Raw genomic sequence first — 17,287 nt, 5'->3', positions numbered from 1 at the left:
CAGCTCAGCTCAGTCCAGTCCTCGTCTATTTACTTTACGAACACACGCACACACACACACTCAGAGGCACACACAAAGGCCTCCCTCGCGCACACGTTCCAAAAGCACGTATGCAGGGCAGTGCTGTTCACTTTTCTGGCCTTTTTAAGTCAACATTATTTTGTTTTTTTTTTTTGCTGGGCGCTCTCTGCATTCCATTGTAGTGACTTTGCCTTTCTGGCCAGGAGAGGAGCATTCCTGGGAAGTCGCTGACCGACAATAACAGTTCGTCACAGAGGCTGGTTTTTGGGCAGGGAGTGGGGGGGGGGGGGGGGGGGGGTCAAGTCCACTGGGAGAGCTGCACCCATGTCCCGAAACGCCCGCAGAGGCACACGGCTGCGCGCAAGCACACACACACATATACACACACCTCCCAATCCCCCCCCCCCCCGTGACATACACACACACACAAGTGCAAAACACTGCACTCCCTCACCCAGGACAGAACCAGTCCAGATGAATGTCATTTCCTCCCAGACAGGAATGACGTCTGTCCACAGTGAGAAAAGGGAATCTAAGAGTAGACAAAGTGAGAAACACCATGGAACATTAAAAAAAGCTCTGTGGGGTGAGAGGAACCAGGTCGCACTGAAACAGCAGGGGCACCTTTTTTCCATCAGATGTTGGCCCCATATCACCCATTGATTCAGATACTGATTTTTACCAACGGTTTATCTGTAGAGGCGCGCAAAACAGGGAGAAATCCGAGCTATTCAGAAAGCAATTTAGAGTTAATTTAAAGCCACCGATGTGTGGGTCGATATTCACCCTCAAAGTCAACGCCCTGCTAGAATGGAGAAAGCTCCAACCAGCCTCAGCCCTGAGAGCTCACCGTAATTCATTTGGACAATAACAGCCTCGTTGTCAGTTGTAATAACGATTACACAGGATGTTCTCTTCCATTCAGTTACACGATAGCAGGGCCAATTAGGAGAAGACTTTGGATGGGAATACTTCGAACTGACTCACACTGGCATTATCAGTTGGCAAAAGCAGTCCTTGTTGTTACCACCATGTAAACAAGAAAGCTGTGTAGGAGTGTGTTCATGTGTGCAGGAGTGTGTGTATGTGTGCAGGAGCGTGTACATGTGTGCAGGAGTGAGTATGTGTGTGTAGGAGCATGTACATGTGCGCAGGAGTGTGTATGTGTGTGTAGGAGCGTGTACATGTGTGCAGGAGTATGTATGTGTGTGTGTGTAGGAGCGTGTATGTGTGTGTGTGTAGGAGCATGTACACGTGTGCAGGAGTGTGTATATGTGTGTGTAGGAGCATGTACATGTGTGCAGGAGTGTGTATGTGTGTGTAGGAGTGTGTACATGTGTGCAGGAGTGTGTATTTGTGTGTGTGTAGGAGCGTGTACATGTGTGCAGGAGTGTGTATGTGTGTGTGTGTAGGAGCGTGTACATGTGTGCAGGAGTGTGTATGTGTGTGTGCAAGAGCGTATACCTGTGTGCAAGAGTGTGTATTTGTATGTGATTTTGAAGCAGATGAAGGCAAAAGCTGTGATAAGTGGACAGCATGGTTGTGGTCTTTGTTGGGGGGGGGGGGGGGGGTTCGAGGTTGCTGACGGCCAGTCACGCTGCTGAGTGGTGTTGCTGCTGCGGCTAATGATGAAGGAGGAAAAGGACAGGCCTGGATCATGTGACACACCACCGCATGGAGGACACTGAAAGACGCCCCGGGGAGGAGCCATCTGACACACACAGGGAGTCTTTCTCATTTAAAACAAGCTGTTGTTCCTCTCGCCAGAGGTGATCTGCATCAATGGGGGAAGGATATGAACAGCAAGCTGAGGGGATGGGGACAGAATGGGGGGGGGGGGGGGGGGTTGTGGGATAGAACGGCATGCTGGCTGTCGTGTATCACACAGGAATACAGGCAGCCTTATCAGACAGTCAAAACCATCTTAATTCATTAGCATATGTTTTGTCACTGCGTCCCATAAGGTGGAGTGCAAGCAAACCTGCTCTGTTTGGACTCCCTGTATTCCCAGCTGCTGTCTGGCATCTTTCACACTTTCACCCTGCTGACCTGACCTGCTGACCCCTCCCCTCCCTCACACCTGTACCTGGCCCCCACCCTCCCCTGACATCTGTCTCTGTGAATGGGCTCACTCACTTCAGATAAGAGACAACAGTCTCACCCACCAGCCACCTACCCACCTGCATAAACCAAAAATTCTTCTTCTCTGCTTAAAAAACATTTTATATAGAACAGATCAACTCCTCACTGTATCTGTATTTAATTTTTATAAATATATTTAATATTTATATTGAAATATATTTATGTATGTATTTTCTAAGTCTGTTAATTTTTTCTGAAGTCATATAAAATATGTATCCTTACACTGTTTAACATCTTCATGCTATTATGTTACTAATTAAAATGTACTTTTCATTATAAAAGATCTTTGCCTCCAGACTGTTACTCTTACCCCCCTTCTTTTGCCTTTCCTTTCTCTGTCTCTCCCTCTTTCTCTCTGTCTCTCTTTCTCCCCCTTCCCCCACTCTCCAGTCAGCTCGCTAATCAGGTCACTTGGAATTTACCCACAATTCCTCTACCCTGCTACCACAAAGCAGCATACGGATAGCATTAGAGGCCCATCTGACCTGACCCACACTTTCACCTGACCCTAAAAATCTGGGCCATGCTCTTCACCCTCTGTGGAATAAAAAAAACTGTCTAGTTGAGCTCTTTAACTAGACAGCTGCATCATTTCAATTTCAATGATATATGTCATTGAATTATCTTCAGTTATTTTAAACCTTTAACTTCTGAGACCTTAATCTGTATTCTTAAAACCTTTCTGAACCCAAATGTGAGGACATCATTATATTGGTACCAAAGAGAATCCGATATGTGACACACCATACTGCTAAGTGTTACTGTGTGAGCAGGAGTTTCAGTTTTCCCCTCTCAATTCCCCCCAAAAATCTACAGAACTACAAAACAAAGTGCTTTCATTAATAAACATGTTATGACTCCAAACTCATGAAAATCCCTTCAACACTGCAAGCGTAGGGGTGCTCTTTCTTGACTTTCTGACTGCTCTCCCATTTATTAAGCACTCCTTTTTCCATTACAGAAGTTCTTCCAGATATCACGTAGCTGAACCCTGTTAATATGTCCTATTGCTCTGTAGAAGGGGATTTTTAAGAAAGGTTTTAATATCTCCATGCTGAATGTATTGTAGAAACATATGTTGATTTAATTGGGGGAAAACTGATTAAACAATTTGGCTTTCTAAAAGAGAGGATCACTGAAGAACGTTTACTAGAAAATGAAAATCTACTAGAAAAAAAATCTAAATTTCCAAATGTTTTCCTGTATTTTAGCAAACATTCATATCCTGCTGAAGGATCATGCTTTGTCAAACCATCTATATGACTGCTTAAACACAACAAATGTAAATCTTATATAATGTATCAATGTCCTTAACAATCCTAACTAACCACTCGATTAAATGAGCCTTAATGCAATGCACTACACAATGAAACCACATCTGAGCCCAGGATTCCCCGTGACATAGACATACTCTAGAACTATGTATGACAGAAAATTGTGACCTACATGTGATTTAGATGTAGTGTTACATAATAACTCTAAATATAATGTATTAGAAACGAAATCCAGCACATTTATGTCATAAAAATAATAATGACAGGATTATGGTAAACAACGCTAAAGCTTATTTGCTAAAGTTTAATGTTACTGTAGGCAATTTGAAATTAAAGATAAAATACAATAACAGTAGACTTCAGCCATCACAAAATATGGCGTCTTCTTGCTTTGTAATTCTTCCTATCAATTTTGTTTTAATTTTGAAATGGTGTTAGTGTGTGGGCACAGCTATCCCAATGACGTCATTGCAGCAGATTGTGGCAAGGACAAAGATCGCCATGACAACGCGGAGAAATGCAGGAGCGGGTGAGGTACTTCCCTGCTCTGTCACACGAAACCGAGACACAGGATCTTCCACATTTACGGTGAAGTGAAAAATTTTGGTTTCAGAACTGAAGGCGTACTCATAAAATAAATATTTGTTAGGACGTTTAGCGCGTTTTATTTCTTAAAGATATTGTACATTGCCTGTTGAGCAGCCAGCATTTTTGCGAATTTAAAAACCATCGATTACAGACAGTTATGTGATTACTTATGAGTTATTATTTCCTGTCACAGTTAAGATGTTCAACTACGCAGATTCTACCAAATCAATGTACTGCATTACAAATCCAATGACATACACATGCTCGCCACAGCAAAGAAAGGAAAGGAAAATCAGCTTTGCTGTTTAACTTTGGTACTCGACTGCCATCTACTGTTGAATAAGTGAAAAGGATTGTCATGTTGACTCACTCTATTGGGTGAGTGCAGTACTTTCACGCATTCTTATTATAATCAGGAAAGTATTAGTAGTACGATAATAAGCAATCCGTACTGATATGAGAGAACCTACATTCATAGCTTACCTCGACCTAACTGACCGTGTTAGAGCAGTGCTTAAAGGTTTGGTCATGAATCAGTTGTTCTAAGAGGAGGTCGGATGGATGTGCACATTTATAAACGACCAAAAGGTCTCACATAGGCGCCCATCGGTTTATCAATAGCTACAACAATTCGGGTGCGGAAGTGACGGAGGAAATTTTCAATAGCACAGGTATAGGAGCTGCCATCCAAGACCTAAATATGGCTTCAGAGTAGTAAAGACAGGTGAAGAAACCAACCAACAAACAAAAGTAAGTTGAAAAAAAAAAAGTAGGTTGTGAACAGCAAATAAAACAAAAGGAATGCCAGTGTCCCATTCTTTTTCACGGTCTATGCAGTAAGCACGCAGCATGGACGTCTGATGAAAACGCTCTAAAGCACCCTGAGTACACAGACAACTGACTTCAGAAGATGTAAACGAAACGTTCCAAACAGTGACAATTCGAGTGTGGTGCAGTCTAGGAAATCAGCTTTTCTTGAGCAGTTTTTAATGATGTGCAGAGTCGTGTTTTTTGAAGTCATCTGCAATCTGGCATAAAAAAATACACTCTTCAAGGTTACAGATTACAATCTGGGGCCTATTTTTGCAAACTACATCAGAATGACCAAGTCAGCCAAACAAGAAGAGAAAAAAAAAAAAAAAAAATGCGTGTTGAGTTTACTAAACACTGTTTATCGCAGGCATCTTATGACAATTTGCGGTTTCACCAAAACCTGATGGTTTCAACTTACATTGACATTACATTCTAGCATCACTGACCTATTTCATGTCATTTACCCGTTTGTTGGTACATTAGAAAAACAATATAGAAATATTAAGAAGATTAATTGGAATTGAGTTGGGAGTAACACAATCAAAACATCAAAGAGTAACAATGATCAGATGATGCATTTGAATTTTGCTTATAGAACCTATGCAACATCAGGTATAAGTATAATCTACTTGTTATGTGGGACTGCTTTGATGTATGATGATTAGTCTTCATGATGCCTTGAAGAATTGGGAAGCATGTACTCTTCTATCCTTATTTTTAATTCAATAACAGTGCCTCCGTAGATCTGATGGTACATCATGGTCTTTGGCAAAAAGATGTTCAGACTCAGGTGACAAGCACTACATATTTTAACTTGAGGCCAATAGATTCTACCCTTCATCATGTTAGAGCTCTGTAGCTCAGATCCATGGAGCCAGATCCGCAAAGGTGTGGGCATGGTGTCATGCAACTCAAGCCACTGGAGCCATTGCCAGGGGGAGTAGGTCACTTGCGGAGGTTGCTTATGTGGGAGGGGTGGTGTTGTGTGGATGATGTCTTACTTCTTAGTTATCCCAAAGGTTTCAGAATTAATCTACCCAATACAAAATGTTTTAGGGACGTTTGGTCAAGGTCCCTGTTTATTTACTTGTTAATTAACTTTCCCACAACAGGAATTGTGCTCTTAGGTTTGAGTGATTCAGAACTACGTTCTATTTCTGCAAAACTTCCCCATGACATACAACCAAAAATCTTATTCTAAGAACTTGAAAAAACTTTCCATAAAAAAACTGTATGTGGATCTTAATGCAGCATTCCAAGATTCCTCTGGGCAATATTTGTCAGCTAACAAAATATTGTCCCCTGTGCTTTTGTAGATGTAGCATTTTGATGGAGTGTGTGTGTAATGTGCAACTCTTCATGCTTTTTTCTTCTCTTCCATGCATTATGTTCATTGTTTAATGGAACGCCTGCATGGAATTTTGGTTGTCTAGGCTGTGGCATGTATTAGCTAGTGCATACCACAAAATAAAATATAGTAATATTCAACAAATGTTTCTCAAAGAATCTTTTGTAGTTACAGTTTTCAACCCATCGTGATCGGCGTTGACACTCGTTAGTATTACCAGGCGCTTTCGCTTTCGATTTCAATCACCGCGCCTCAGCTGGGATTGGTTGCTGCTCTGCTCTGCTCTGTGATTTCTGGGAAGTGCTCTCTGCTGTGTTAGACCAGGAACAACGTTCAGCGCTTTCGAACGTTCAGGCGAATATTGGTGAGTACGTTTCACGTTATAGACGCAACTGGGTAGCGAACAAACCTAACTGTCCGTAAACAAATGTTTTCCAGTGTGCACACGTAACAGGAACCTCTGAGTGAAGTAACTGCAATGATCGTACTAGTCCAACTATCCAGCGGCGATTTATGTAGCAAGTTAGCAAGCTAAAGATATGCTGCCATAAAATATTTTACAGTTATCTGCGATGCACCGTTTTAAGCACTGTCGTCTGCATGGCTCACGAGCTAGTTTTAACATCTTCGAATTCACAACTTCCTAGCTCGCGGGCTAGTTTGCGTTAAGAATTGTCCTGAAGTCTTGCATGTCTTGAAAGGTTACATAATTTAGTCATAGCTATCACAAACTGAAAGCAGGAGCGTCCTTCCCCAGAAACGAAACTAGAGTAGCTTCAAATGCCATGTCATGGGACTTGTTCAGCTAGTTCTCACAGCTAAAGCTTTGGAGGATATGCCTTTGGTTTCTTGTCCTATATTGTTATGGAGACGTCGGATAATAAACGTTTATTATACGGAGACGTATAATAAACGTTCAATTACATGGACTACCATGTATACGTTACCTGCAAAGTTTGGAAGGGGAGGGTTTTACACTTCCAGCCAGCATACCGTCATAGATTAGCTAGGTAGGTAGTAGCTCGCTATTGGGTACTAACCTGAAAGCTCACCTCTGATTTATTTGCGCATCGCTAGCTGTGAAAAGTAGCGAGATGACGATAATGTTGGGAAAATATTTTTGGGACTAACTCGAGCTGGCTGTAGAGTAGCAACAAGTTAAATAATAAGTGAACTTGACAATGTGGTCACAAGCGCCATCAGTGATTAGTGGTTACAGTTCATTAGCTAACAAGCTCGCTGGCTAAAGACGTGGTAGATCTGACTTTTTAAATTTAGTTAGCTAAGTTACATTAGCGAGTTAAATTATTTTCAGTTATGTATACATGGAAATTCATTGAAGCAATTTTGCTAACAACCATGTTAACTTACTGCTTGGCGTGACAGTGGCCATGGCCATTTGGGAGTTGAATTTAGAATTTCTGTCATAAAGGTTATATCCAGCTTACCGACTCGCCCAATCAAAGCATGCCTGCTAACTCAAACATGAATTAATTTTCAGCATGTCCTTAATTCTAGATGGCTAGCATACAAGTTGCTAGCTATTAAACTGCTTCCAACCATGTCGAGGCCGGTTATCACACTGTAAATATGTGTGTCTACATGTCCTGTGATACTCTTAAATGATCAAAATTTATATTTAGGCCTCTGTAGGATCGTCACAAGATGGCCAGCGAACAGGTAAACTCACCTACGGAGCAGACAAGTCCGGTTATGACATTGACAGGAGAACGTGCTTCAGACCCGGGCGATAAGAATGTGGGCCCTGGATTCGGAGAAAATGACACGTGCTGTAAGTGTCACATAGAAAGGGAGGAAGAAATTAAACGTCTGCGACTGGAAAACGAAAGCCTGAAAAAGAGAGTGGCCGAGTTGGAGAAGATGGTCCAGGACAGAGGGTCCTGTCAGGTTTGCGGTGGTCAATCAGTCAAGGCCGACATCGGCTCGGAGGGAGAAGGATCTGGAGACCAAAATTGCGGGATAGGGACAGTGGAGGAAAGTGCAGGTAAATTTGCTCCGCCTCTAAATAATTAATCAACTTTTAAACAAAATAGGACGGATATTAATTGTAATTCTTGTAGATGCAAACCATATTTACGTTACCCACCATGGTATCAAGTAATTGTTAACTCCTCCAGAATTCGCCTCTGTGCCTCATTTCCCTCTTGTGGTTGAATGAAGTTACCGGCAGTCATTAGAGCGGCATGATTCAGTCTTGGTTTCCAGAATTAGGATCTGTCCTGGGTTTACCTTCGCTCCTGGTAGACTACCTCACCCCTCGTGCCAAGGGAGGTTTGATGTAACGTCATAGATTATTGTCAATTGTCCACTTTCAGCACGTTATTGGACTCTGGTGCATTTTTAGGCAGGGCATCCATGCCATAAGAATGTAACACTTCATTTGATTATCATTGTAAGCACTATGTACATGGGTAGAACAGGTCTGATGGTGTTCACGATTCATGAAACTTGGCATATTTTTAGCCTGATGCTTCATGGCTGTTTTCACTTGCTATGCACTCACACCTTTGATTTTAAGTCTTTTATGACATGCACTGCATATATTATGTCATGACAGATATGTAAGTCACTTTTAATAAGACTGTGTGAAATGAATTAATACATTTATTATAAAGGTTCAGTCTCAGGTTTTCTTTATCCTAGCTAACCAGCTATGCCGTCCATCAATGAGGTGATTCATTGAAGCTTGATTTTTAAAGTTCTGGAGTGTGTCTGAGTATATGTATAATCTTCACGTATTAGCATACATTCGTTTCAGTTCCAGTGTTTTCGGGGAGTCTCTCAACTGCTTTCTGCAGTCAGGGAGTATTTTTCCATTTTTCCCCAGTTGGCTCTGGGTTTTCTGTTTTTATAATTTTTTTTCCCAGTGGAAAACCCATTCTTTCCAGCGCTTTGTGTCACTTGCCGTGTAGAAAAAGTGAGTATCACTGGTGGCGTGTTTCTGTTTTTTTTTTTTTCCAGACATGAGTAAACGGAACAACAGTGATCAAGTGAAGAGCCTGCTCCAGGGTGGCACCACAAGCTCAAAGAGCCCTCCCGAGGTACCTGTGGGGAAACTGGTCAACGTAGATGAGCCCACGTGCCAACCATCCACGTCCAAAGATCCGTGTGAGGTCTCTCAATCGAAGGCAGCGGGAGTCCAGCCTGGCATGGAGAAGAGCTGCCCCCTCTCAGAGCCAAAGAGAACTCCGGCCTGCCACATGCAGCGGGCCAGGCTAACCTATGACAGCAGCCACACTGTTCTCATAGACGTAAGGCGATTGTTTCCCTGCTTCTGCTCTTCATTTTAGCTTTTGAGCTTACAGTATTTCCATTAGGCAACAACTGTTGCTTGTTGTTGGTGACTCTTAGCATTTGAATGCTCTGAAGAGCTCTGGCCCCCCAGCCTGTATTGAAGCTGTGAACACCTGTTCACATCCAGTAACCACAATCTTATATTCCACCGTTATTGGAAACTGATTTGGAAACTTTTTTACAGTGGCGATCAGCTTGAATAAGCTTTAGTGTGTGTGTCCCTAATCTTTGCAGGTGAATTTTTTCAGTCAAGGAGGGAAGTTCCTTCCAATGTCAGGAAGACACCGCTGGGATAACGTTTCAGTGAGAATGCCTTTTGCTGAGGAGAGTGTACTGATTAAGTCAGGGTTTTTACAGGTAGGCATCCAGCACTTGCTTTGATGGATGTGCACTGGCTTCTGATGGTTTCTGTTTCATAATTAGCTTTCAAAACCAGTGCATGAAGGCAGCTCTCCTGTTCTGTAGCAGGGCGATGAGAAACGATGGGATATCATTCAAAAATCTTTGAGCCGACTGACAACAGCTTCACTGGTGAAATCATCAGACGTTGAGGTAGGACTGCAGGTTTCATTTTTGTTGTTGTTGTTGTTGTTTTATTAAGTGTCAGTGTGACAAGCAGGGGGTTGTATCTTGTGTCATGCAATTTCCTTTTTTCATTCTCTCTTAGAGTGCTATAAAGAAGTACAATCCGAAATACAAAGACGCGTGGTCCTTTGATGCCCTTCACACATTCTGTGAGGTCAGTTTGTCTACGAAGAGGACATGTGATTATGCAAGACATTGAAGCCCATAATTCTTTAACCTGTCATAGAATGAACAAAACAGAAAGTGACATTGTGGTGATATTCTATAATAAATAGTGCTTACTGAATTGCTTTGATGGCCATGAATGTTCAACCTTAAATGCAGTAATGAACTACCTGGACTGATTTTTAAAAAGTTTGAATGCAGCATTCCTTCTTAATGACTTTTCCCCTTTATGCAACCCTGTTTTTGAATCACCAGGCGCGTGTTAGGCTCATCTCACCATGACAACCTCTGCATTCGCACAGGCGTACTGAGGCGAGACAAATACAATCCAATACACTCACTTGCAGCCAACTGCTTTTTTGCGCTACAAGTCACACATATTTAATAGTAACGTGGGAACTCACTTGAGGATAGGCGCTACTCCATGGAGGTCATCCATGCAACTTAAAGGGCACCTGACAAATTTTAAAGTGCCTGTAAGCACTGAGGTGAGGAAACTGGCCGTCCTACCCAACCCTGTCCCCCATGGAACAAAATCAGTTTTTTTTTTGGTGAGGTGGTGTCCTGGTCATTGTTGGCAAATGACATGGCCACATGGGATCCTAGACAGTGTCATTCCTTTAAGAAAAAAATCTGGGTTGTTTATAAGAAGCATTAAATTGAGTTGTACCTCTTTCATCTGTGGTCATGGAGGCTGTTGACTAATTTTGAATGAGATGTGATTGTTTCTTTCAATTCCTCAGCGTGTACAGACTAGTGAGAAACCAATGATATCAAAAACCCTCAAAGAAATTGCAGCGCTGGCTTTGCAACTGCCTGATATCTGCAGAAAGGTAAGATATATGTATTTAAGGGGCTTCTAGTTTTTCATCTCCCAAGTAAAGCTATGCATATCTTAACTGCCATCCAATGCCCATTTGAGTGATAACTGTTTGGCATTGGGACAGAAGCATACTAATAAAAATAATTACTTAATAATAAAAATACCATTAGTAATGTAGTCATAGCCTGTTGCTCAAGCCACTTCCCTGCCTCGCCTTTCTGTTCCAAAATAAAACAAAGTCCTCTTCCCACTTGTGTGTACAGGCCATTCCCTTGCTCCGCCACGGGCAGAACCACTCCATCACATTGTCCCAGATTCAGATTGCCAGCCTACTGGCCAACGCCTTCTACTGCACCTTCCCCCATCGCAACGCCACCCACCCCCGTGCGGAGTACGCCAATTACCCCACTATCAACTTCCACAGGTCTGGCACCCGGCACTGACGGTCTGTTACTGCTCTTAGCAAGATGCGCTGTGTGGGTGTGAACTGTGTGCTTTCATTAGTGCTACCTGATTTACTTAGCGGACACTCTTGTGACTTGCAGTGACTGTAGCTGTGTATCCAGTAGAGTTTATTCTAGGGCAGCAAACGCACTGTAAATTGGTGGTGTTTGAATTGATGCATCTGCATCCCCTGGCCGCTCTCTGTGGTGTGCTCGAAGCAAAGCAGAACGTGCAGGAGCATTTGTGTGCCTTCGAATGCAGTTAGCGTAATGGAAACGTGGCCTTTGATGATGGCTGGAAGAGCTTACAATTTAGCCGGGTTAAGGCTTCAGCATGTGGGATTCACGCCCAAAACGCCCTGAGCTGGATTTTGAGTGCTCTGCCACACGGAACAAGTAAATGAACATCAGAGCAGGTTTGTTTCCACCTGTGCTGCCTGGTCTAAAGCAGTAACATTTCCTCTCTGCTTTGTGCCTTACAGCTTGTTCGGAAAATGGTCAGACAGGAAGGGGGAGAAACTCAGAGCCATTCTCCATTACTTCAGCGAGGTGACAAATGAAGGTACTGTAGCGAAAACCAGAAAAGATGACTTTCTATGGTTGCCCAGTCAACAAGCATTGACTTAGATCAGCTTACTTCATACTTCATTTTGTGGAGAATTAAGCCTTTACACTGGTTATACAGACAGTGCAGGAAATGACATAACATTACAGCATGGTGTAGATGACATATGCCATTCTGCAACAGCAGTGTTGTAGCATTAGCAGACTTTACTACATTTATATCTCCTGGTTTTGATGATCAAAAAGAACAATGAAGCCATGTCATTTTTCATTTTGGAGATTTGTGGCAAATGGGATAAAAGCACGTATTTCTAAGCAGCAATAGTTATGATGTATACACAGTATCTGAAAACAGTGGCTTAGGGATAGCCTGATATATATGTATTATAGGATGTAGCTCAGTATGGAAAGGGTCACTCTACCTTGGTTTGGCCTACCACATGGGATTCTCGGTTCAGCAATGTGGTGTTTGTTACCCATAATATAGTGAATTTTCTGAGCCATGGGTCCAGCAGCTAAATTTTTAAAGCCTGTCTCTGTCTGTCACCACTCTTACCAGAAGTGTGTTAGCTAATCGGACGCCTTGTGGAAAATTAAAATGAAAAAGGCCAGTGTGACCCTTTCCAGATAGAGGTGTCTTGACAGAATACATCCACTGGGCAGGGGGAATGAGCAGAGTGAAAGGTGGTGACCTGTGGTTCCACCAGTGATCGTCAGGCTCCTAGGAGTCACTTGTATGACACCAGCGGTGTAGCTCCTATTTTCCAGTAAGCGCTTGCTGCACTGTGTAACCCATTGTGTGAAAAATGGACATCAGCTGGGCGCGGAGTGTAGCGGAGGATTACATTTGTCTCTCCTCTGCACTTACGTGCAAGTGAAGAGGCTGACGCAGTGAAACAAGCCTAATTGCACAGTCCAACACAGAGTTGCTTGAAGGAGGACAAGCGTTTAGGCACAGGTGCACACCCTATGGAAGTCAAGCTTCCATCCTGTGCTGCCCCTGACATGTATTTCACCTGCAGGCACGAAGCCCAGAGGTCTGGTCACCTTCAAGAGGTGTTACCTTCATCACAATGACTTTCCCCAGTGGAAAAGGTTACCACTTTTCTGTCATAAACAATTAAGTCATCATTTCACAATGAACTTAAAGGAGCAGTGCATTTTACCTTTCTGACACTTTTCCTCTTATTGTCTGGTCCTTTGATGCCACTCAGTGAAGCCAAATCACTGACCAAACTTGAGATCACCTCAGAAGGCACTATCGAGAAGGACGGCAAGGGTAAGCTGCAGGTACGCATCACTGTAAGACACTGCCTCTTTGGCAGGCTTTTTTTTTTTTCAGTTGTCCTTGTTCAAACATCCCTCTGACACAATCCAAGCTCCAGCCTATTTTGCTGAGATGCTGCAGGAACTGCTATGGTCACTTTAGCTGCCACTGCGGCTTTTTAAATAGATAAATAATAACAGTAATGGAAAAAGTCAGAGGACAATTCCAAATATTTGGGGGTCTAGATGACCCTTGTTGTTTCAGTGGTGTTTACAGTGGTCTGAGAGATACCAAACCCTGGTGTTCTGCTGTTTGTCGAAGACGATTGACCAGAGGTCCCCACAGAAAGGTGCTGGCGGTATGATGGGACTCACTGAAGGTGTCTGATGTGGCAGGTGGACTTCGCCTGTAACCTGGTGGGCGGCGGGGTGTTGGGGTCCGGCCTGGTCCAGGAGGAGATCCTCTTCCTGATGAACCCCGAACTGATCGTGGCCAGACTCTTCACAGAGAAGCTGGGGGACACCGAATGCCTCAAGGTCACAGGTGACGACAGCACAGCAACCACAGTCTGACATGCTGAGGCCTAAGGCAGGGGTGCCCCTGTTGTTCTGTGGCAGGTCAGAAAGCCTGGCTTCACACCAGAGAGCACAACAGCATGTGGCACATCCCTTAATGTTGCTGTTGAGCCGTGTGTTTTCCATCCAGGAAATTGGTTGCTTTGATTTAAAAGGATCTGCAAACTTCAGAATCTTTAGGCTTGAGATTCTGCATGCTGTAACAGACCTAACGTAACGGCCTACCCTGCGTTTGTGTTCGGTCCCTGAAAGCGTGTTTCTTCCTGTAGGGTCCCAACAGTATAGTAACTACATGGGGTACAGCGATAGCTTCACGTGGATTGGCCCTCACAATGACAACACTACAAGGTAAAGACTTGCCTGCGGAACAAAGTGCAGTTGTTCTAACCGAGAGTTTTTCAGAATGAATGAGAGTTTTGTTCTGCATTTGCAGGGATGAATGGCAAAGACGCAAAAGACAGATAGTTGCCATTGACGCGCTTCACTTTAAGTACCCGAGAGAGCAGTTCAACGTGAAAAAAGTGATCCGGGAACTGAACAAGGTTCGCAGCACGTCCATATAGCTAACACATTTCTAATGAACTGCACATCTGACCTCCTGGAAGAGACCCTAAAAATGGGGAAACTTTCATTCATACTTTTCATCCCTATTTATTAATTTTGTAAATGTTTCTTTCATTTTTTGTTGTTGCATGGTTATGTTAGTTATGTTTAAGTCTAATTTAAAATTTTAACCCAACTTTATTAGTTTCACCAGTTTTGCATTTAAGCTCATCATCAACACAGTGGCAGTCACTGAACCCATGTAGGGGTGGGGTGAGGCATGTGTGCAGTCCTCTAATACACATGCACGCCTTCCATGACTATTTTTCACACTACAGTTCCCACAGTGCACCAGGAGGCAAATGCTGACAGGCACATCATCCTGATGCTGTCTGAATAGCTTATAGGTGCTCACTCAGGTCCCAGGGTGTTGACAGCACAGCTAACCAATCCACTCCTATCTCCAGCAGAACAAAGCCAGTTTAGCACAGGGCTAAGCCTTTAAACAAGTGCCTATACTGTCTGAGCCACTTGGGTGCCTTAAATCTAATTTCAAATAAAACTTATTATGGACATAGAGAGGCTGGTAAAATGTTGTAATGTTCATACAGAGATTTGAGATGGCTTCAGTCATCATTCCCACGATGTACCTGTGTCATCAACATCTCAGCCCTCTGAGTCAGTGTCATGAGGAATGACAGGGTTTCTCTCTGTCTGCTAAAGGCCTACTGTGGGTTCAGCGGAAACTACTTTCCTGCTGTTGCTACGGGCAACTGGGGTTGTGGAGCCTTCGGCGGTGACCCCAAACTCAAAGGTGAGTGAGCAGGTGCAGGCTGATATGCACTCTCCTCGTTCAGTGTGATAATTCTTAAAAGGTCGTGAGCTACTACACTGAGATGTGCTATCAACAGGTAGGCACGCTGGGTAAAACTGCATTTCTTTAAAGAGTACCTGGGGAAAAAAATGAACTGAGGGAAAGAGTTCCTGTGGACTTCGCTAAGTGTACTGAAGTGCTGTTTGTCAGCTAAAAAACAAAATAGATTTATGTAGCAGAAGTCCACTCATGCTATTCACAGAAACACCCACAGGAGTTTTAGTGCCCTTGCTGAAATGAGGATTTGCATGAATGGTTTTACCTTATTTCAAAGAGATACTGTTAAGATTTATGACTTTTTTGTGAAAACTACCTTAAATGCTGCTAATACATTTTGCTAATACCAGCCACTGGGTGCTCCACCTGAAAGGACTTTCGGCTGTTGTATCGAGCAAGAAGTAGAAGTGTGAAAAATGCTGAAGTAAAGGCAGCAAACATCTCAGCTTTAGACTTTCACCAGTACTGTACTTTAGTCTTAAAGTGCAAAATATTAACAGACTACCCCTAGTACCATAAATGTGGGCATCTAGTGGGGGGGGAGATCCACCGAGGACAACCGCACACTGACTGCATTTATTGGGACTGCCACTGTCTCTCTACAGCCCTTATCCAGATGATGGCAGCCGCTGTGGCCCACAAAGACGTTGCCTACTTTACTTTCGGGGGCCACGCCCTTGCACAGGACGTGCGGGATATGTACCACTTCCTGACCACACGCAACATCTCTGTGGGTGAGCAAGAGGGGTGGTTGGGGGGCTGGCTGGCATGCCCGTTTCCAATCGCCAGACAGCCATTTAAACAGGGTGCTGCCCAACGGTGTTGACAGTGTATGGCTTTTCTTTAAAAAAAAAAAAGGATCACAAAAGTTACGTAGGTAGGCCTTGGCCTTTTTATTCACACTTGCATTTGGTCACATGCCAGGCTGTTTTCCAGATCAATTGAGAGTACAAAGCAGAAAGTAAAGAAGTGCATGTGATAAGGTCACATGAACAACAGCACTTGGAGATGACGGGGCATTTGAACATGTATCAGCCCTGTAATAACCAGAGCCCTTATCCAGAGCCACTTACATGGCTCACATTTTTGGATGTTTTGTTTTTATACAGCTGGATATTCACTGAAGCAATTCAGGTCAAGTGCCTTGCTGAAGGGTAGTGCGCCACCTGGGAATCAAACTGTCAATCTTTGGTTTATAAACTAGGCTCCTTAAGCCGTGTATCACAGTTACACAGCGGTACATGATGACTAACTTTGCCCCTCCTCTCTCAACAGGCCGATTGTTCAGATCACTGGAAAATTACTGTGGTGCCCTGTATTCAGTCCAGAGCCCACCAGACCTGTACGAATTTATCAAGAGCACTCTCAAAGAGACCACCAGCAGACATTGAATACAGGGCAAAACAAAGTCAGCTAAAACCATCTAAATAATAAAAACAGCATTGATATCAATAAAGTGTGGGCAAAACCACCAGTGTATATGCAGAATTGTCAAAAGATGATCAATGCAAGATAAACGATTAAAATAAATACATATGAAGTGTTGTAACAATGACAGAAGGCATTCATGTAGTTGCCTATACACAGTTTGCACAAATCTTATTAATCAGCTGCGAAAGTTAATGTAACTGTAAACTGAAATATTTGCCCATTGTTTGGGCTGGTATAACCGGGTTGCAGATAAATGGTACTGAAGTGGGGGTCTAAATCAAACATCTTTAGAAGTGAATGTTCATTTAACTTGGGACTGGAATTGGTTAATTGCTTGTTCATTCAAGATCATCAGGATCTTTTTTTCAATCTATTAAATATACCAAAAAAACCCTGACAAATGGATGTCAATTCTGTTTAAAAATATGCAAATCTAAGTGTATATGATGTACAATGTTTGTTTCACTTTTATAATTCAAAATAAATACTACATTGAACAACTCTCGGTTCTCCCTCCAT

At 43.0% G+C, this 17,287-nt stretch overlaps 1 protein-coding gene across 1 annotated transcript; it reads left to right on the top strand.

Moving 5' to 3' along the window:
* Positions 1-6,505: 6,505 nt before the first annotated feature.
* On the top strand, positions 6,506-17,253 carry pargl (poly (ADP-ribose) glycohydrolase, like). The gene is made up of 17 exons (XM_036529496.1): positions 6,506-6,550; positions 7,830-8,191; positions 9,169-9,458; positions 9,736-9,858; positions 9,967-10,053; positions 10,169-10,240; positions 10,995-11,084; positions 11,338-11,498; positions 12,000-12,079; positions 13,104-13,176; positions 13,296-13,371; positions 13,744-13,891; positions 14,193-14,271; positions 14,357-14,465; positions 15,190-15,280; positions 15,943-16,071; positions 16,613-17,253. Exons 2-17 carry the CDS (start codon positions 7,852-7,854, stop codon positions 16,726-16,728), a joined length of 2,064 nt encoding a protein of 687 aa, XP_036385389.1. The 5' UTR covers positions 6,506-6,550; positions 7,830-7,851; the 3' UTR covers positions 16,729-17,253.
* Positions 17,254-17,287: the final 34 nt, after the last annotated feature.

Source organism: Megalops cyprinoides, chromosome 5 (genome assembly GCF_013368585.1).
Source record: "Megalops cyprinoides isolate fMegCyp1 chromosome 5, fMegCyp1.pri, whole genome shotgun sequence".
Classification (NCBI taxonomy): Eukaryota; Metazoa; Chordata; class Actinopteri; order Elopiformes; family Megalopidae; genus Megalops; species Megalops cyprinoides.
This window is presented reverse-complemented; position numbering and strand designations above follow the sequence as displayed.